Source organism: Talpa occidentalis, unplaced genomic scaffold (assembly GCF_014898055.3).
Source record: "Talpa occidentalis isolate TD23 unplaced genomic scaffold, MPIMG_talOcc4v2.1 talOcc4.12, whole genome shotgun sequence".
Taxonomy (NCBI): domain Eukaryota; kingdom Metazoa; phylum Chordata; class Mammalia; order Eulipotyphla; family Talpidae; genus Talpa; species Talpa occidentalis.
In genome coordinates, this window is record NW_023601212.1 from 48,899,081 (window position 1) to 48,920,336 (window position 21,256).

The following is a 21,256-nucleotide window of genomic DNA, read 5'->3' on the forward strand; positions in this document are numbered from 1 at the left end:
GAAACAACAGGGCCCAACTGGGTTCATTAAGTCCCACCGACTTAACACATAACATAACTGTAGTTTCAACTTGTCTCTGCAGTGGGAATTGAAACTAACCTACCTGGAGTTTTGGTCAGCAATAGTGAGGCATGTGAGGGATAAGACACTTCCCCCCCTTCTTTTCAAGGATGGTGTCTTTGCCTCTTAGTGAACCTCCTTTCCTTTTGTAAATTAATCATCTTGTCCCCCACCCTCTTTCTGTCTAAAAAAAAAACTTTCCATTTTTGTCAATTTCTCAAAGAGCCTTTCAACTTGTTAGTTGATTCCTGAAGCATTTACTGAAGCCAATTAGAACTTTAAATGAACTTGGTTGGATTTTTGTTATTTAACATAGTCTACATTTATTGAGCGCATCCTGGGTTCAAGAACTCTTCTAACCTTTTTATGTTTTATTTCACACATTATGAAGAACTGGCATAAAAATGAGGCATTTTTAGACAGCAAGTACCTCAAGGGCAAATAACATATTTTTGTTCATCCTGGTAGACTGATGGCACATTGGGACAGTCTCAAAGGGTTCTGCCATCCACAACATAAAGACAAAACATACTCCTAGTAGAGCTTCAATAGAAAAGTTTTTATAGAATTAGTGTGTAATAGAGAGAAGAAAGGATAATATTTTCCAAATGAAGTACTCGAAGTTACCCATCCCCTTGTGGGTAAATGCCCAGCCAAACAAGGTTGGCCCAAAGTGGGGCTACTGAGGTCCAAAAGCTCACCACAAGTCTCAGGCACCTTCTGCTGGGGACCCATAGGAAAGGGGCAGAAGGGGCCAGGCAAGTCTGTAAGGAAGGAGCAAAATCAAAGTACAGGGCCTCCCTGGTGGCGCAGAGGGTTGAGCACTGCAATATGGAGAGGTTCGCGGCCTCTGCAACACGAGTTCGATCCCTGGCCAGCCAGGGAGCTACCCATATGGCTTGGCAGACCTCTCCTGGCTCGCCCACTGCTCCCCTTAGCAGTGTATTTCAGTTCGTCTGCCTGTTCTGTTCCCCACCCTGTCTCTGGTGAATCCTCTCACCCCGCCCCACCACATCTCTGGCCTGTACCCCAGCTCTTGTATGCTTAAATAATGAATTTTTTTTAAAAAGTCAAAGTACAAGTTAAACAAAAAGGCTGCTGTTATCAGCCTCCCGGGGTCTCTCGCCCATGTCTGTTTCAAGTGTCTCCTTCCATGTCCCCCAAGTTCCTGGTGCAAATCTAATTCATGAACCAAGCACGGCCTCTTTTTCACATGTCTCTGCTCCATGTGCCTCCTCCAGGTCTTCTTTCCAAGTCTCTTCTCTGCCCAGTCTCCTTTCCCTAGACTTCTCCAGCTTCTCCTCACCACTCCCTTATGTGGGAGAGGGAGCATGGATTAAAACAAGGATGTTTGAGCCAGAATTAATCTGCCAGGCTGTCTTCCACTATCACATGGTGGACGAAGCAGACAGTAGCACAAGACCCCTAGACAACAGGCTTTATTGGGGTCGGGGCAGTGAGACAGATCTCCCCAGGGCTGACCCTTTAGATTCTGGCCTTGACTTCCCACCAACCCTGGTCCCTGCCTGCATGCCAGCATAGGCGCTGCACAGCAAGGCAGTGCAGCAAAGATCGGGTCTCCTGGGGAAGCCAAGTACTCTAGTAAAATACCCAGGAGTGGATGATCTGGGGGGCTGGGTCCTCTCCAAGGCCAGTGCAGGGACCTAGATCTTGATGTCCGTGGGGAATGAAGAATGAAAATGCCAACTGCTACACAAGCAGCTCTTTTGTGTTCCAACAAGAGAAACTTGATGAATATGGATGGAATTTTCACCCCATGGAATGTAAGGGGACAGGGTTCATCACTGTCAGAGAAGGTCAGAATTCACTGTGGATTAATGGATCTTTGTACTGTGGATTAATGGGAAATGCCCAAGGGTTGTATTTGGGTGGGAGTGGGATTTTCCCTTTAATAGTGTAATTAGATTTCCAGAAGAAGAGCATTAAATCCAAAATGAAAGAAAGAGTGAGGTTGAATTTATGAGGCATGTGTGACTGTGCAGGAAGAGTCTCGCTGCTCTGCTCTGGAGCAGACCATCCTAGCTGATTCCCAGTATGGGTGGGAGCAAAGACTCATGGCTTCCTTTGAGATTTTTTTACAGCAGGGTGGAAAGTCTCCTATTCCCACTACCCTCCCCCACAGGCCTCTTTGAACTGGTGGTTTCTCTCTTGCCTTGTTTGGCAAGGCAAACAACTCTTGCAGATGACTTGGAGGCTAGGGCCTAGCATTTTTGAAGATGAATATACAGAAACCCTATTTAAACATGACTGGGGTGAGGGGAGACCTCCTGGTGGTGCAAGGGGTTAAGCGTCAGCACCATGAATCAGTCTGCAACTATTGCAGCATGAGTTTGATCCCTGGCCAGAGAACTACCCAAATGGTGCAGCAGACCTCTCCTGTCTCGCCCACTGCTCCCCTCAGCAGTGTATTTCAGTAGATATGCCTGTTCTGTCTCTGGGGATCTGGTGAATCCTCTAACCCCCCACACTTCCGGCCTGTACCCCAGTTTTTGTATGCATAAATAAATCCTTAAAAAATAAAAAATATGGGGCCTGGTAATCCTAGGTGAGGGGGGCCCAGCTGGCCTTCCAGACTTGGTCCAGAGTCCCAGCCCCAGGAGGGGAGGGACAGTGCCCCACCAACATCAGGGGACCAGTAGGCCCCCACAGGGAAGATGTCTGTGGGGATCCTGATAAACTGATGTTCATGTTCAGGGCACACAGGAGCCTCCTGGTTTTCGACAGTCAGTAATGTCTGAAACCAACTTCCTGTCAGCCCTGTAGAATAGAGATTTGGAGTTGAATTTTAATTTGGTTTAAATAGATTCAATGTGATATTTCTGGAATACCTCTCTGTGGGCTAAGATTCACACTTGTTGTGTAAGGAAATAGCTGCTTTTTTTCTTCCCTCTACCTCATACACCATGATCCTAAGGAACCCACACATTGACTGGGCTGAATCAGAGGACTGAGCCATTGACTGGGTGGGGCTGGGAACACAGAGCTCTGTGCTCTAGATAGTTCTCTGGAGTGAACCTTCAGCTCTGCTTCATCCAAATCTTGCTGCTACTCATGTGGCCTGGAATTTTGCACCCAGGACAGGGCCCATGCGGGTTATTGCCCGTGGAACTCTGCACATATGGGAGGGAGCAAGGGCGTAGGCATCTCCAGGATGAGCAGCCATCCTTGCAGGTTAGGTGGGAACCTGATTGAATATGTGAGCATCTCACTCTACCCACACTGTCACTTTCCCCAGTAAATCAATAGCTGTTGGTTTCTCAAATTTTCTATCTTAACCAATGAATCATTTCAGCGCCAGGGAACAACTGCAAGATGAGCGACCTGGGGTCCTGTTTCTGATCTGTCATTGTTGACCTGACACCATTCAGAGCAGTCATTTTGGGGAGAAGTCAGAGGGGGGGCCCCCCTCGTAGTCAGCTATCTAACTGGGAGGAACAAAAGGGACTAGGCATGCCTCCAGGGTTCCAACCATAAACTTCAGGTTCCACACTGATTGATAACAAAGGCACCCCAGAGACACTCACTCCGCACACCTGTGCACCCAGCCCTTCAGGCTGCTGCAAACTTTATCCTCCAAATCCACCCACACTGCCTACGCCTCCCCCTGGAATGGCCTTAGGCAATTGTCCAGATTTGCCGGGATTCTTGAAAGAGCTTTGCTGAGGTCCTGTGCAGAACTTTGCCCATATTATCTTTTACTTTCATGGCACCGTGTGAAGCAGAAAAGAAAGTAAAAGTCAATTAAGCCACTTAATCCAGAACTGAAAGGAGGTTTAGAATTTCACCTGCAGGAAATTGTTTAGCAGTGGAGAGGAAAGGGCTTCACAGTATAATTTGCTTCCCTGAAACTCCCCTCCCCCTTGGTGGGGTCACCACATGTCAGCATCATGACCTTCACCTTGAATATGCAGGTATCTGCTTTTGGTAATTCACATTTGCTGCATGTACTGTAGGTGGGTTGCTAGGCTAAACACTCTACATAGTCAACCTCATTCGATTCTCCCCAAATCCTATGCAGTGCTCGTTTTTATTTTATTATGGTGCTCATTTTAGAGATGGGAAAAACTGATCCTCAGAAAATGTTGTATGTGTATGTCATACTGTTAGGATGGGGACCATGTTCCCGGCCCCCACTTACATGCAGTCGCCTTGGACTGGCTGTTGGAACTAGGGGCCGAACTGGGTGGCCAATGAAGCTCTATAATATGAAAGACAGGTGGGGGCCTCCCCGGTGGCGCAGGGGTTGAGCGCTGGGTTGCGAAGCTGCCCACGGCCTCTGCAGCACCGGCTCGATCCCCGGCCGCTCCCCGGCCACTGGAGGAGGGTCCCACATGGCGTACAGACCCCCCCTGCCACCCGCTGCCCCCTCAGCAGTGTACTTCGGTCCTTCTGCCCGCTCTGCTCCCCGCTCTGACTCTGGTGAATTCTCTCACCCTCCCGCACTTCTGACTGTACCCAGTGCTTGTATAAACAAAACAAACAATAAATAAATAAAACATGCCTCTATTAAAAAAAATATATATATGGAAGACAGGTGGGTTCTGGGAGTCCTTACTTCTCTGGCTATGCCTTGTGCCAGGAACTTGGGGGGGGGGGGGCTTGGAAGAAAACATGTGGAGGAGAGACATGTAGAGACATGTGGACGAGACTCATGGGTGAGAGGCACATGGGAAGGCTGCCCCTTGGCAGAGACAGTGGCAACTGCCATTTGTACTTTAATTTTGCTCCCTCTGTCCCAAACCCCTGGCCTCCTTAGCCCCTCTCCCATGATTCCCCAAGAGAAGTTGCCTTAGACCTGTGACTAGCTTTTGGGTATCAGCATCCCTGCTTAGTGCCAACCCTGTTTGGCTGGATTTGCCCCCAAGAGGATGGGTAAATTTGGGTGTTTTATTGGGAAACTGTTACTAGGAATAGCCTCTTTTCTTCCCTCTCTATGCACTAATTCTATTAAAGATTTTTCACACTAACAGTTTGCTTCCTTTGTCTTTATGCAGTGGATGGCATATGACCCTATTTTAGGGAATGAACCTTGTCAGTTGGGGGAACCCTAATCCCCCTCCGTCATGCTCTCATATTACTACCTAATACTTATTAATTTGAAATCTCAAAATTCTGTAACATTCTATAGATCTTATAGATGTAAAACAATCACCAAGTTATACCATGTGAGGTGATGGATAGCAACTAAACTTACTGTGACAATCATTTCATAATATATACATATAGCAAATCATTATGCTGTATACCTTAAACTAATACAATGTTATACATCAATTAGATATCAATAAAACTGGGGGGAAATAAACAACAAGGCCCAGAGGCGCTGAGAGATTTGCACCAGGTCACATAGCAGCAAGTTAATAAAAAAGCACCAGGTCTGAAATTGCTGCCCGATGAATCCAGCTAGCATGGGATAGTATTAGTTTGGGCTACCAGGGGAATGGACAATGAAAGAATAGGAAGGCAGGGATGTAAGAAGGTGAATAATAAGAATAAGCTGATCACAATCAGATCTGTGACATAAGATGTCAACTGAGAGTCCAAATAGTAGAAATTTAACTTCCTGCTCTCTTCCATCCCAAGCCAATTGCCAGAAAGATCCTCCTGACCTTTTGCCATTAACTTCTCCCTTCTTGACCCCTTTACTCCTGTTGAGGGCATTCTAGGGTGGTATTTACTACCTCTTCAAAGGGAATCAAAGAGAAACAAAACATACAGTAGGCTCAAAAGGACAAAGACTTTTTTAAATCCCTCCTCCCCCACCTAAGTCCCTCAGCATCCACACACCCAAGCACAACTTGCAGAAGGTACTCTATGACTCAGATGGCTTCTTTCCCAGGGACTTTTCAGGAGCAGGGATGAGAATAAAAATGAAGTAGGAGAGAAGGCCTGGGGTAGGTGAAAATTCACTTCCCTAGTGATGGAAGTGGATTGCCTTCCTGGGAATTCAAGGTGGGTGGGAGGCGCGCTTTGGGGAGGAAGGCTGTGGGTGGGGCGGAGAGGGAGGCACAGAGGCAAACCTCTCATGCACCCTCCTGGCGCTCCCCCATCCAGCTGTGACCTTGCTACTCACATCGGCCTCGTTCCACAGCCCTGGGATGCAGAAGGACTCCAGCAGGTCACTGCCACACAGAAGCAGGATTCGCAGCTCTGAGGGGAACAAAGTTTGCACAGGGAATAAGTGGATACTTGGGATGCAGCTTTTCTGCTTATCCACACAAACACTCCCCACCTTCCCGCTCCACAGTCCACTTCAGGCACCACTGCAACTAGGGCGAGCAGAAATCCTGGCTCCCCACTCTTGCCCTCCCCCTCCCGCAGGCTCCTATACTGACCACTCTTGTCCTTTTAGGGAGGAATTAGTCATTCAGGACAGTCTTGGTTTGCCTGGTACTGAGGGACTTCCAGGGACTTCTGTGCTAAATCAGGATTGTTGGTCACCTCAAGAAAGACTGAGCCAGCCAAGGTCTAACTGCCTCTCTCGCTCCACATCAAACTCAGTGTCAACAGTTTGGCTTTTCTGCTCTAGGGCCTTTTTTGGAGTTTATCTCCCATCACGAGATCTCACATGATGGGGGGACATGGGGAACACCGTGTGCGCACATGTGGTAGCTGGGGTCACCGAATGTCCTCTCTTTCCATGGCCACCATCTCAGCAAAGGGCTTGGAAACAAAGCTGCGCTCCCCTTCCCAACTCTCAGCCACACTTCCCCTCAGTTGTTTTTCTTCCCTCATTAAGCCCACTCAAGTAGTCCAGTGAGGCCCATCATCACCATCATTGTGTAAAGCAGCAGCAAACTGACTTACTTGTTAAGTCTGAGCAAAAGGGAAAAAAGAACCCTGGGATTCTTGGAGGCCCCTTGGGAAAGGCCTCTGCCCCAGGTGACTCAGGCTGGTGTGTTTGGGTCCCAGGCACCCGGGCCCCATCAAGAAGGCACAGCTCTCGCCCGCTGCTCCCCTCAGCAGTGCTTTTGGTCTGTCTGCCTGTTCTGCTCCCCGCTCTCTCTCTCTCTGGTGAATCCTCTCACCCTCCAGCACCTCTGGCCTGTACCCCAGTTCTTGTATAAATAAATAAATCTTAAAAAAAAAAAAAAAAGAAGCCAGGATTGTGAGCATCTTCTTTGAAGCTGTGAGTCGGCCTGCTCTGAGCCTTCCTGTGGCCCCTGCCCACCCTCCCCACCAGGCCCGGAGGCTGAGAGATGGGCACAGCTCTGCTGCCTCAGACCCCACAGCCAGCTCAGGGCCTGACAAGCACTTTCAGATGCTGAGCTTGTCCCTGATACCGGAGTCTCCAGATGGCTCAGTGAAAGGCTGCCAGGCTGACGACAGTACCAGCATCTCATTGTTCTGTGTCTGGCCAGGCCACCCGCGGGGAGCTCCAGGGAGCAGTGAGATCTTAACTCTTAAATGTGCCTGCCGCCTCTGTCCCCACTCTCCTCCATGTCACATGGTACCTCAATCATCAGTGTGTGATCTGATCTATCTTTATATCCCCAGGTTATGGCAGAATGACCTGCACACAGTAGGTGCTCAGCGACAAGCTGACCACAAAGGTCATGCACACAAGCTGTTGGGGCAGTGTGGGATGGGGCTGCAGGCCACCTCTTCCAGCTCTGGGAAGTGCCTGTCCTGGGCAATGTGCCTCCCTCCCTCCACAGTAAGCCTTGGCTTGGCTGAAGAGAGCCGGAGTTCCAGGTGAGCTCTCTGTTTAAAGGGTGAGACTCTGCTTGACTGAAAGTCCAGTGAGGTGGCCCTGGTTCAGCTTTCTCTGCATTGCTGATTCTCAATTGGGGTGACCTTGTCTCCAGATTTTGGCGCTGACCAGAGACGTTTCTGGTTGTCAAGTCTAGAAGGCGGGGAGTGCTACTGGCATCTAGGGTTTAGGGGTTAAAAATGCTGCCCAGCATCCTACAAAGCTTTGGACAGTCCCCACGGCACAGAATTATCCCTTCCCAAAGGAGATTACTGCCATCCCGGAGAGGCCCCGTTCCACAGCCAGGAAAAAGAATCTCTTTTCTATCCTCATGCCAAAGACTAACTTTCCCGCTCAAGTATTATGTGGGATTATTATTTTATTAAGCTAAAGCAAGTTGAAGATTGGGGTCCCCACCTTTTCTTGCAGAACCAGGACAGATGTATCTGTCACTGACAAGGGGTCACGGATGAGGCAGAGCGCGGGATCCCGCGCGTGGCCACTGGAGGGCAGCAGTGATTTCTCCGCTGTGGTGGGAGAGACGAGGGCGCCGCTGCAGCGCGCGAGCCTTTGGACTCGAGCAGGCCCCCAGCGGAGCAGCCAGCTGGTTAAGAACGTGGCAACGGAGCCATAGATGCTAAGGTAGAAGAAGGTGGGTTTTCCTTCTCCTGAAGCGTGCCAAGGGGCCTCACAACACAGAAGTCTGGCGGCACACAGCTCCTCCCACCACCACTGGAGGTGCCCGATTGGGGCATTCACTCCACCCCTGCCCTCTTCAGCCACGGCAGGGAGCCACATTCCCCTCGCGGAAACCCCAGCTGTGAGAATCCAGGTCCTGGAGCCCCTTCAGCGCCCCTGCACCCCACAGCAGATGACCACCGAGACCAGGAAGCCATCCTGCCAGCTGTGGCCATCAGCCTTCCACGCTGGGTATGAGCAGCGTGCAAACATTCATCTTGGGGTTGCTGCGCTGTAGGAGGGGGATCTCCCTAATACCTGGCTCTGAGTGCTGGGGAGGTAAACAAGGGCACAGCGGAAGCTTGGCCACAATAAATTCTTCCTGGAAGCAGGAAGAGAGAAATCTGCATAGGAATGCAGCTCAAAGTCTGCTCAGAGCTGTGTGGTGAAGGAAACTCCAGGGAAGGTGGCTCCTGGCTGATGCAGAGCACAGGGGCGTAGTCTGCAGAACTCCCTTCCCCAAGCTGGCTTTGGGGGTTCGGTGCTGAGAAACCTGGACCTAAAGCTCCTGCCTCCTTCAGGGGAGCTACCAAAAAAATCTGGTGCCCCTTCTTGTGGCCCTCAGTCATGTGCTGGCAAATAAAGGATATTCAGATACAGTAGGTTAATTAGGAAGTGTGGAATTGTTAGGGGGAAAAGGATGTCCTAGAGCTAATTCCATACAGGCTTTGTGGACTCCACCCCCACCCCAGGCCAAAGCCAAAGACACTGGGAACTCCAAATCCCATCACCACCAAAGGGAAGGTGGCTGGGACCTGAGGGTGGGGTTAAGCAGCCAAGTTGGTATAAAGGCAGACACGTGGGCTTTGGAGGGATCCCCCATTTTGGCTCTCAGCCAGCTCGCAGCGTCCACCCAGCTCTGAGAGTGACTTTGGGTTTCCAGGTTGGTGGATCAGGTAGGACGCATTAAAGACTTTATTTCCCTATTTTCTCCCTGAGTTGTACATTTTCCTTATTTCCTTTTCCCTTGTAAATAAACCTTTTATTAACCTTTTGTGTGTGCCTGTAGTGGAGTATTAATAAGTCCCTTTTAAGCGCGCGGGTGAGGACCCACAGCCAGGCAACCCGTTTTATTTTACATCGGGGCTGCCCTATAACAGAGTTTTGAGTACTTGTGATCTTTGTGATGCAATTTATTTAATCGTTACTCGGCATCACTTAAATGTTAGTAGTTGCTGCATTTAACAACGGGCTTCAAAATTCCTGAAAATTTTACAAATGGTTCTAGTAAATCAGTTCAGGTGTAGATCTGTGCAGACCAAATGCCAAGAAACCCCTTGAAATGATACCACATCTGCTGGGTCTTTAGAAGAACCTGGTGCTCAGATGCAGCCAGCACCTCCCCAGATCACAGCAGGAGGCCTGACCTCCAGCCTGGACAGAGATGGCTTTGCACTTGGGAGTTCAGATGGAGCCTGCCAGCTGGACACCAGGCTGTCCCTCATTCTAGTGACCAAACACACTGGAGAAACCAAAATCACATTTGCGCTTATGGTAGCCAGTGCCATAGGGAAGCCCAATTTCCCCATGGGGCTGACTAACCACGGATGGCTCTGTCCTAAATCACGTTGGACGCCAAATCTGTTATAGGACAGGGAAAGGGTCAGCCCAAACCCCGCAAACCTGCCTATTCTAAATGGGTTCTGCCATCCGCCGCATCAACACAAAACATATAAGACTTTAATGGGAAGGAACTTTAATAAAACTAGGAAACAATACAGGTAAGGCAAAGAGTCTAGTTTCTAAATGAAGCACCCAAAGTTACCCGTCCCCTCGTGGGTAAAAGTCCATCCAAATGGGACTGGCCCAGAGCAAGGCCCCAAAGCCTGCCACAAGTCTAAAGCACCTTCCAGTGGGGACCCACAGAAAAGGGTCAGAAATAACCAGACAAGCCCGGAAGGAAAAGAGCAAAATCAACATCAAGATAAAAACTGCCATTGTCACCTCCCCACGGGTCTCACCCACATCTGTGTCACCCAGTCCACGACCAAAAGACAAGCGCAGTTTCTTCACGTGTCTCTAGGCTCCATGCGCCTCCTCCAGGTCTCCTTGCTCCATCCTGCTTCCTTCCTCAGTCTCTTCTGCTGCTTCTCCTCTTCCTGCTCAGCTCCACCCTTCCTTGGGTGGGGCAGGGAACCTCCCCCTTTCCTGGGGACCACCCTGTTACATTGTCACTGCCTCTCCTTGAGCCTGGTAACTGTGCTGACTCCAGGTCTAGTCTGGCCTTTCCCTGCTTTTTCCTCAGCTTCACACACTTGTGTCTCTTACCCACTCTGGAACCTTGGGAAGATTTCATTTTTCTTGTTTGCTTCCCATTGGTGCACAGAACTTTCACTTCCACTGGAGGGTCAGCCCTTCTACCTGACAGCTTTTTGTGATTTTCTCCATCTGCTCCGGCCTGTGGGCCAGAGAGCAGGTGCCCCAGCCTCTGCAGGAAGCTGTACTGGGGGTGGAGAGAGGGTGTGTGGAGGTAGCTCTTAGCTCCCCTTTTACTCTTCCTTCAAGCATGGTATCCTCTGAAGGAAGGCAGGGAAGCTCTCTGCCTCGAGCACAGGGTTGTAGGCAAAAGAAGGGTCTCCGGCCAGCACAGAGGCTCAACTCCCATGTCTTTGGATGAGGGAGAGGAGACTCACCAACGCAAAATTGTCAATTGATCTAGTCCTGCCTCCTGGGAACCTGGTCAGTTTCAGTCAGATGTTTAAGAGGCGATAACTAAGATAAGATCATTTAGGAACAATCATTCTCTTGAGAGTATACCCTGATGCAAACATGACGCCCAAGGTTTTCAGACCTCTCCCCCCACCTCGTTGCTCATGGTGGAGGCAGCTGGCTGCAAACGTCCCCATGCTCCCAGCTCCACTTACCGATCTCCTCGTACCGCATCACTGTGCCCAGGTTGGCATTCTCATCTGGGGACCAGAGAAGGGGTACAGAGCATTAGGAAATTGATTTCCTAGCACCCCACACAAGGGATGGGGTGGGAGGGGGGAGCAGGAAGTACGGGGGTGCTTGCCTCCCTGCACAGGGGCATCTGTGTAGGATGAATGGCGAGTGCACTCCAGCCTAAAATGGAGAGGAGCAAATCCTCACGCTCCAGGGGCAGGACATCACATTTCTGGGACATTCGGAATCAGACAGCCTCGCAGGGAGCAGTGACAATCACATGCACACCCATGCTGAGCGCCTTCTGTTTCTCTCTGTGTGGTAGGGAGCCGGCCACACAGCCACAGCCTCAAAACCCAGGCAGACAGATTTTAGGGCCACAAGGAGCTGATCCTCTCTCCTTACAGGTGACTTGGTTCAAAGAACAAGCTACACTGAGCAAGTGTGAAGTCGGAGTCTTTGGACATGCTCGCAAGTGTGCAATGTCAGCATTGGGGGGCGGCGTGTGTGAAACCACACAATGCCATCTTGGTCGCCTGCCTCCCTTATTCTCCACCACCCCTCTGAGTTCCTTGACAGGAACAACAGGAAGCCGGTCTAAGCCTTCAGCTCTTCTGCAGCACTGAATTTAAGGGTATCAGGAGAAAGCACCTCGGGGACTGATATGCTCTTCCAAGCTGAGTTCTTGGGCAACAGTCTGGGGAAGAGGTATGTTCTAGCGTCTTAGGGGAACTACTGTTCCCACAGCTGGGGAGCCCAAGGGAAGGTTCTGGACCACCTAAGGACTCTTGGGCTGGTAGACCTTTTGGGGGTGGGGTAGGATGAGCACAGCCTCAGGGAGAGATGACCCGTGAGGTCTCCCAGGCAGCCCATCAGGGCTCCCCTGACATTCTTGCTCCATAGCTCTCAGTGATTACTGTCAGTGATGAGCCCACAGCACAGCTAGGGGCTGCCTGTGGAAATGAAGGAAGGAAGGAGGAACGAAGACAGGACTAGGAAACAAGGTCGTGCTCCCTTACCCACAAAGGTGAAGCGCTCCACAGGTGGGCGGACGCAGCAGATCCTGCTGAGGCTTTCCCCCACCTTCCCGAGGATCTTGGCTACAGGAGAGAGCAAGGCAGCCAGGGAAGGAGGGAGAGAACCACACGTAACTTACACTCCTGGCAGCCAGACATCTGGGCTGCTGTAAACAATGGGGTGGCACTGGAGGGGCACAGTTGGGCGGTGGGAGCAGAAAGAGGGTGGAGAGAGAGAACAGAATTCGACAGCAAACAGTCCTTCTCACTCACAGGCCAAGGCACAAGCGTGCTGAGCCACAGACTGGACTCTCTTATTACCCTATCAAAAAACTGGAAAATACATAAAGAGGAAAATAAAAAGCACCCATTATCCCACCCCTAGAAATAACCTCCAACAATATATTATTAGTATATCATTTATTTTCTTCCATTTTAAAAATGTGCATTATGCAGACATGCCTGCATAATAAAAACGGAACCATATTCTATGCTGCAAGAGCAGAGGTGCTGTTTGATTTTTCATTTTTCAATCTCACGAGCATTTCCTCAGCACTCCCGTCACTGAACACTAACACCCAAATCCAAGGAGACTTGCCTGTGCCAAGGAACTCACTTGGAATAACTTCTGCCAGGCTAAGGCATTCCTTCTCATTAGATGGTCTTTAGAATAATCAGACATCGTACTTTGCCTGCGAGAGATCTGGTTTTCAATTATCTCTCTGGCTCTAATCCAGAAAATGTTTCTAAGCCCCTAAATGCAGTTGTACCAAACTATGAAATTCTGGTTCTTTTTGTGTATGTAGCCTGATAAGAGAATGGCCTCAAACCCAGTGTCAACATCGTCTGAAAAATTCAAATTCTCCTTCCCCTCCCCGACCTTCTGTATCAGATTCTGAGTGGCGCCAGTAATGTGGGTGCTGACCAGCCCTCCAGGTGATCCTGAAGTTTGAGGGCTACAGCCATACCCCAGGGTTCCCTCACCTGCAGTGGGCTTCACAGGCACGTTGCTGTTCTGGTAAATGGGCTGGGGGGTCTCATTCTGGGGCTGCCCGATCACAGGCGTCATGGAGGGTGTGTTGACATTCGAGAGGATACAGCCAGTCACCCTCTGGGGAAGGGAGAAATGCAGAGTCAGTGCCCCTGGCCAAGTGACTTATGAAAAGTGTTTCCAGTGATCCCCAATGCTCATCTGCTTGTCTCTCCCAGTGTGGCCCCTGAACTGAGGGAGAGCCCTGAGGTGGCTTCCCTGGGGTGGCTGTACCACGTGGCCACAACAGCTGGTCCAGAGGGAGGACAACCCAAAGGAGAAGCAAGGGACCCCCCACCCACACACCCACGTGTGGCACAGACCTGGATGCAAGTCCTAGCTCTGCCCCCCTTCCCGGCTGTGTGACCTGGGACAGTTAATTGACTTCTCAGTTCAAGACATGCACAGCTGCCTTTCCGGGTTGTGGTAGAATTCCACCAGCGAGCATATGCCGAGTCAGGAGAGTACCTGGGACGTGGGGGGAGCTGGCAGCAACGTTGTTGTAACCTTCTACTTACATGCATACCTGCCCTCCCTGCTGACTTCACGGGACTCAAATAAGGTCGTGTCCGCAAATGAGCTGTGTAAGCTCAGGAAAGGTCATGGAAACAGCAGGCACCATCATCACCCACTGCGTCCCCACGCCAGGGCTGGCGGTGACAGCGTCAGGCTCTTAGGGAGCTGTGCCAGGCAGAGCAGGATGTGTCTGTGTGGCAGGAAGGGGGCAGGCTCTGGGCACTCCTGCCTGCTTGCCAGTGTGAATACACATTCCAGAGCCAAGCAGAAATGCTGTGTGTATAATCCATTGTCCTGTGTTATCTGACCTGCTGCTTCTCCCTAGTGCGGCCGAAAACAGAGCTGATAACGCAGCTTTCTTCACAGCTGACCCAGAAGCAACCCCTCTTGCCTGCCGTGAAAGGGAGAGTCGTATGGGGTAACAGAGAAAGGCATTCATAAGGGCCCTGGCTTATTCGAGTTTCTGTCTTGAAAGCTCCAGCCCTGGCCACCAATTTTCTGGATTCCTGAGTCCCGCTGCCAGAGGAGCCCAGAGTCCCAGGACTGGGATGTCCCTCCTCGAGCACCTTTTCCCCAGGCCCCATGACAAGCCAGCAGCACAAAAAGACTCTGAGCCCTGGAAGGACAGGCATGGGTCTTGTCGGGTAACCTGTGGATTCTGGGATGTTCCTGGGAGGAGGAAGTCAGCGGCACCAGCCCCATCTGGGAAAAGAAACAATTCTCCACCATGTTCTCATTTAATAAGTGGTCTGGTGACAAAGAGTTTCTTCCCTCGCTGCATACCTTGTTAGCTCCATTTGACTTAGGTCAGAGAAGAAGGAAAGGGTGGGCCGCATGCCCCCTCTACCTGGCCAGGCCTCCATTACCTCAGAAGCACTTCCAAACAAAATCTGAGTGACCTTATCAAGCCATGTGTCTATCTCTCTGACACATCTGCTCTCTAGGCCCACAATACCTGCCAGGAGTTCTTAGGAAGTAGCTCCATGCTCCTGATGAGGCGGGGGCTGCCCCTGACCCACATTCTCTGCTGGCTTGTGCTTGACACTGCAACAGTGACAAGGCTCCTGGTGGACCCTCCACTGGTCCACCATCATGCCTGCGGGCATGAGTAACAGACGGAGGGGTTCCGGAAGCCCCAGGATCTAGACAGCAAAACAATAACCAAGCTGCTCTCACCAGATTTCAGGTGTGCCTGCAGAGCCCCTGATTTCTCCTCTTCCTCATAGAGCCTAAGAATCCTCTGTGACTAGAAGGTGCATGGCCCCCGGGAGACTCCAAGCAGATATGTATTGTGAGAAGCAAATTTGTGTGAAACCACAGGTTTCAGGGATGATTGTTACAGCAGCATATTTTAGGCCACCCTGACTGATGCAAACTTATACAATAAGATGGAGTGTTTTTTATTACTGCTGTTGCTGGAGGCCAGTTCAGACAAGAGGTCAGTGCCACTCTTCGCCAAAGTCCTTGCAAGGGGACCTCAGAAGACTTAGGATGTGTGTGAAGGGTTCTCAAAGTGGAGGGAAGTGAGATGGAGTTTCTTTGATTCCATAGGGAAGAGAGGGGGCTGGAGGGGAAGGAATTAATTGATGAAGCAACTACCCACCCTCTCTTACTTCTCTGTTCTTGGCTCTCAGTGCCATCCCTAGAGCGCCATGTCTATTAAAAGAAAACACAGCTGGGCTGTTGGTGGCTTTTGGGGTGGCTAGGGGCAGCAGACCGCTCCCCAGAAAGAAGATTCTGATGGGATGAGGCTCCTTCTGGTCAGAACGATGCCATTGTGAGTGTTGTTTGGGGCTGAGGAGGCTCTGCTCCAGGGTCAAGGGAGGTGAGCATGCCTGATTGTATCTTGTCCTGGCTGGCCAGGCTTGCTGCCATCGATGGCTCTGCTTTCAATCCTGTTAATGGTTTGTTATTGATCTGCGATGGATGCTTTCTGCCTACTCAGGCCAGTACAGCTGGCTGGTGTGGAAGCCATTCTAACCTGGCAGCCAGCACTTCAGCTCCTGCCACCTGGCTGCAAGCCCCAGGGACCCATCTGTGTTCACTAAGCAGTCACTGTGTGTCCCCAGATATGTGAGCTCTGTGCCTCCTTCTACCCACTGGTAGACTAGGGTTCAGAGCACATCTTCCTGTGAGAGGGAATGATGGTGCGACAGCTGGCAAATGAACTGTGTCAGCCCCAGCACCCTATGCTGGCATAAGGAGACTGGTGGGTCCCAAAACAGACAGGCAGGTGGACCCAGCTGCAGGTACCCCTTCCCAGTGCTCCTCTCTTCTCCTGCATTTCTTTGCCCCATCTCATCTCCTCACTTTCCTGTTGCCTGTGGTCTCCTTAATCCCACCTTGAACTTGTCAGAATATACAGCTGCCTCAAGTCCAGCAGCAATGCCCCAACTGGGAGGCCAAGTTAAGGGGTGGAGGTGGGAAGCAGCCTCCTGTGCTGCCCTGGCTCCTAATTCACTGCCCTCCTTCGTGCTGATCTCCCCGCAGCGGAGGAGCAGGAGACAGACCCCCGGTGGTCAGCAGCTGCACCTGCCTAGGGGCTGCCTGGCCTCTGCGGTCCACCCATCCCTTGGTCGAGGCCCCGCTCACCTTCATGAGGTCCCGATGGTGTTCCAGCACACTGCAGGTCGTCTGCCAGGTGTCCTGGTAGCACTCCCAGGGATCCACCCTGACAAAATAGGAAAGGGGTTTGACATGGTTTCCATTCTCACAATCTTTCGTTATTGGTACTTTCCAAAAACCACAGCTCAGGAAACCTAGGAGAGCAGGTCATATTGCATGCTTAGGTCTTGCATCAGATAAAATGTGGGCTAGAAACACCTTCCTGGGCCTCAGTTTCCCCCTCTGTAAAATGAGAGGAGTGTGACATAGATCCATGCACTGGATACTGAGCTAGTCTGCCCGGGTTTAATCCCAGCACAGCAAAGCTCATCTGCGTGGCTTTGAGAAATTTATGGGATCTTTCCATGCTCACTTCCCCCTCTGTTAAATGGAACAACAATAGTAACTCCCCTGTGGAGCTATTAGAAGGACTCAATGAGTTTCATAGGTAAAGGATTTACTACAGTGTTTCACTCTTACTCTAACTCTTACTGTTAGGGGGAAAGGATGTCCTAAAGCTGATTCCATACAGGCTTTGTGGACTCCACCCCCACCCCAGGCCAAAGCCAAAGACACTGGGAACTCCAAATCCCATCACCACCAAAGGGAAGGTGGCTGGGACCTGAGGGTGGGGTTAAGCAGCCAAGTTGGTATAAAGCCAGACACATGGGCTTTGGAGGGGTCCCCCATTTTGGCTCTCCACCAGCTCATAGCGTCCGGCCAGCTCTGAGAGTGTCTTTGGGTTTCCAGGTCGTCGGATCGGGTAGGACGCATTAAAGACTTTATTTCCCTATTTTCTCCCTGAGTTGTACATTTCCTTATTTCCTTTTCCCTTGTAAATAAACCTTTTATTAACCTTTTGTGTGTGCCCGTAGTGGAGTATTAATAAGTCCCTTTTAAGGACGCGGGTGAGGACCCACAGCCAGGCAACCCGTTCAATATCCGGGCTGCCCTATAACAGCTGGCTCCCAACGTGGTTTCCAAGCTTCACCCGTGGTTGACCAGCCCAAAGTAATTTTTCTTGCGTTGGTCACCATAAAGCGCACTAGGTCTGCAGGACTCGCCCTATAACATTACCAGGAAAATGAGAATTTCTCCTGGACTTTATAGGGTTGTGATAAGGATTAAATGAGCCAGGCCCTCATCTAGTGGCAACCACAGTCATCTGAACTGAGGAACCTGTCCTCTCTGTCTCCCTGGGCAGCAGTGTGTCTTGTGGGCATGGAGGGGCATGCAGCAGTCAGCCTGAAAGACCCAAAGTTTGGGTGGATCTTCAGTTGGCCAAAGAGGTCCACCCTTCCAGCACAGAGGCATGTGAAATGAGCTGCTATCCAGCCCCAGATAAATGTAGCACTTGGGTTTAATTGCCAATTTAATGAGCTGCTAAATTGGAATGCTTTTCAAACATTTCTTAGCCATTGAACATTCCCTGCCTCCCTCCCATCCACCCATCCCCCTGAAGGTGCCGGGAAAAGAGCTCTTACTTACTGAAACCCCTCAAAGAATCACCTCACCCAGAACCTAACTCCTCCCAGATCCGGAACAGACACTTGACTTCACTAAACAGGTTCTCGCCTCTCAAGGGGCAGGGCATGGCCAGGGCCCATGCCTGGAGCTAGCTCTGGCTTCCCTGGTGATCTCATTTCTCAGAATACTGATTTTCCAAATGCCTAGAGCAGCATGGGGTAGGCAGTAAATATCCCATAGGATGTGTTGGGTAAAAGAGGGAATTGTTTCAGAATCATGGCCAAGCCTTCTGCCCAGTGCTTTCGCCGGGGCCCCATTTTCCCTAGGAGATCATGAATTATGTGGTTAAGAGACTTGGTTTCTGGTCCTGACTTAACCACAGGTGTGGACAGATGTGGTCCAGCCTCTGGATTTCTCCACGCCTGCTTCTTACCTGAGAAAAGGCAGCTGTCACTCTAATGAACCTCCCTCTTGGGAAATGAGAAAGTCTATAAAGAGCATGTGCTTCTCCCACAAATTGCTGAACACAAATGGCAAGGATCACTCTTAATTATGATTGCGCTTCTCTCCACTGCTTTCATTTCCACCCGCCCCTCTCTCAGCTTAGCCTCTGCATCCCTCCTTGTGAGGTCAGCTTCCCATCATTTCCCTCCTACCATGGACACCCCTGCTTATTTTTCCACACTTGAGAGGAGGGGGCTCAGTGTAAGCGGTGTGCCATTATTTTTTAAAAAAACGTCATCTTCTCATGTAAATTATAGCTGTAGGAACTTTGGGGAGCATAATTAGCATAATTAGTGGAAGTCTGCTTTAATTACACTGCAGGCTCAGCAGATAACAGTGTCTGCCATCTTAGAGAGGAGACTGAGCAGGGACTGCAATTAGGGAAAGATAAGAGTGCACTTATCACCTGCACCTCCACCTTATGGTCAGAGTGAGGCCCTAGGGGGCCTGACTTGGGGGTGACAGCCAAGGTCAGGGAACATGTCCTGGGAGGTAATGAGAATGGAGAAGCATTTCTGGTTTTCTGGTCATGCCTCACCCCAAACCCAGTGGCGGTTTTGGAAGGTCCCAGAATATTCCCGAAGGTGTCAAATGAAACACTGAAAGCTCTTCCTTTGTTTCATGGGCCCCATAGCTTAGGCAAAAAATAAAATGATTGGGGCCTCCTTAGTGGCGCAAGGGGCACAGCACTGTGAAGCTGTCTGCAGTCTCTGCAGCACGAGTTTGATCCCCGGCCAGCCAAGGAGCTACCCACATGGCACAGCAGACCTCTCCTATCTCGCCAGCTGCTCTTCTCAGCAGTGTTTCAGTCAGTCTGCCTGCTCTGTTCCCCACTCTGTCTCTGGTAAGTCCTCTCACCCCCTGCACCTCTGGCCTGTACCCCAGTTCTTGTATGCATAAATAAATAAATCTTTAAAAAAATAAAATGATTGGTTGGGCCAGTCCTGAAAGTCAATGAAATTATTGCCTGCACAGAGCTAAGATCTCCCTCCCATATTCCAGTCCCCTGCCATGGTTCCCCCCATATCTAAACCCTTTGCCCTGCCCCCAGGTTCCAGTGAATGAGGGAATTGCTCCAGAATCATATCCAAGCCTCCTGCCCAGTGCTTCCCCTCCTGGACCCATTTTCCCTAGAAGATCATGGATTATGTGGTTAAGAGAATTGATTCTAATTTTATTCTTGGACTCTTGTTTCTCCACCCACTCTCAGTGAGCCCCAGAGATGGCACCTCTGGCATCATCAGGTAGGCCCTACCTGATCCAATCGGAATTCTGGACGGCCAGCTGACACATGATGAGACGGTGCCGGCTTGACACAAGGCCCTGCAAAGCAACAGAGCAATCACCAGAGGCTCCCTCTGCTCCCCGCATCCCTAAGACACCCTCTCAGGCCAGCCCATTATAAGAGTGCAACCATTTTTCAAAGGTGGCAAGGAGTGTGTGACCCCTTTTACTTACCCATCTGCCACACAAAACAGGCAAAGAATGACAGAGTGGAAAGAAAAAAATGAAGGATAGGTGTGGAGTACATAACCCCACCAGGGTCCACAGAGGAACCTTCACTGACAGAGCCCCCAGGGTGCCCAGCACAGAGACCAGACTAGCTTGGCAAACATTGGCTCAATCTGGCTGGTGAGGTGACTTCTCTGAGGGCCTACCAAGTTATCCGCAGGCAGAACAGAATGACTTGGAGAGCTTTTGGGATATGAGGCAGTGAGCAAGGGGCCAAGGAATGAATTTTAAATCATTATAAGCGGTCTTATAATATGAATAATATATCAAAGCGGTAACTTTCAAAGCCTTTTTCTTTTAAAATCCCAGGGAAGAATTGTCCAGCACACAGCCAGCCACCAAGCTGGCATCTGTGGTGAGTCACATCTGGCCCCCAGCAGGAGTGCCTTCTCCTCTTTTAATGAGTTCTCATTGGGCCTGGCACTATCAATCTCACCTCACCCAGTGGGCAGTTGCTCCTTCCAGCTTCTGCTCTCACATCGACACTCAGGTCTGAATGTGGGCCAGAGACCAGATGTGGGATGCTGCTAGCGGGCATTTTGAGTTCCTAGGAATCCTAGCAGTGTGAACATACTGCCAAATTTTCTGGGATCTCCCTACCCATCCCAGAACTAGCATGCAACAGAGCAAAGCATCTTCATAGATGTAAAGCATGAACAGACTCCACCCTATAGCCTGCACAGGAATCTGCTGCCTGCACTCATGCCAGCCTTTTCACACCCACTGATGACCAAGGAGTCAGATAAAAAAATGATTGAACAATGGGTACCCAGCCTTTGCATCTCTACTGTACATTCTTTAGAGAGGAAGAGATTAAATCCTGCATTGCTTTCCTCTAGCATCAGAATATCTTCAGGTCAGGACAACTTAGAACTAGAAGACTCTCCTGTCAAGGATAATTACAGTCTTAATGTCAATGACTCACTGTTCTTACCTTTGTAAACTAAATTCAAATGTGTTGATTGGAACAGTTCCCCCAGAGTACAACCTGTCCAACTGTCTCCTGGGTTTGAATCCTCACTTTGATTATCTAATAAATTCTTTGTCTGACTGTCATTGAGGCTTTATTTCCAGTTAACAGCAGAAATGGCAGGGAGGGGGGCCTCCCGGGTGGCGCAGCGGTTGAGCGCTGGGTTGCGAACCTGCCCGTGGCCTCTGCAGCGCTGGTTCAATCCCTGGCTGCTCCCCGGCCACCAGAGGAGGGTCCCACAT

General features: G+C 50.4%; 1 protein-coding gene across 1 annotated transcript in view; it reads right to left on the minus strand.

Moving 5' to 3' along the window:
* The window catches only part of NMNAT2 (nicotinamide nucleotide adenylyltransferase 2), a 186,493-nt gene that overhangs the window by 17,872 nt on the left and 147,365 nt on the right, over positions 1 to 21,256 (minus strand). The window contains exons 4-9 of the mRNA XM_054693401.1: positions 19,788 to 19,855; positions 16,550 to 16,628; positions 13,396 to 13,522; positions 12,415 to 12,495; positions 11,377 to 11,421; positions 6,155 to 6,231 (exon numbers count right to left, since the gene is read on the minus strand). Coding sequence (XP_054549376.1) covers positions 6,155 to 6,231; positions 11,377 to 11,421; positions 12,415 to 12,495; positions 13,396 to 13,522; positions 16,550 to 16,628; positions 19,788 to 19,855 — 477 coding nt within the window. The remainder of the gene's footprint in view (positions 1 to 6,154; positions 6,232 to 11,376; positions 11,422 to 12,414; positions 12,496 to 13,395; positions 13,523 to 16,549; positions 16,629 to 19,787; positions 19,856 to 21,256) is intronic.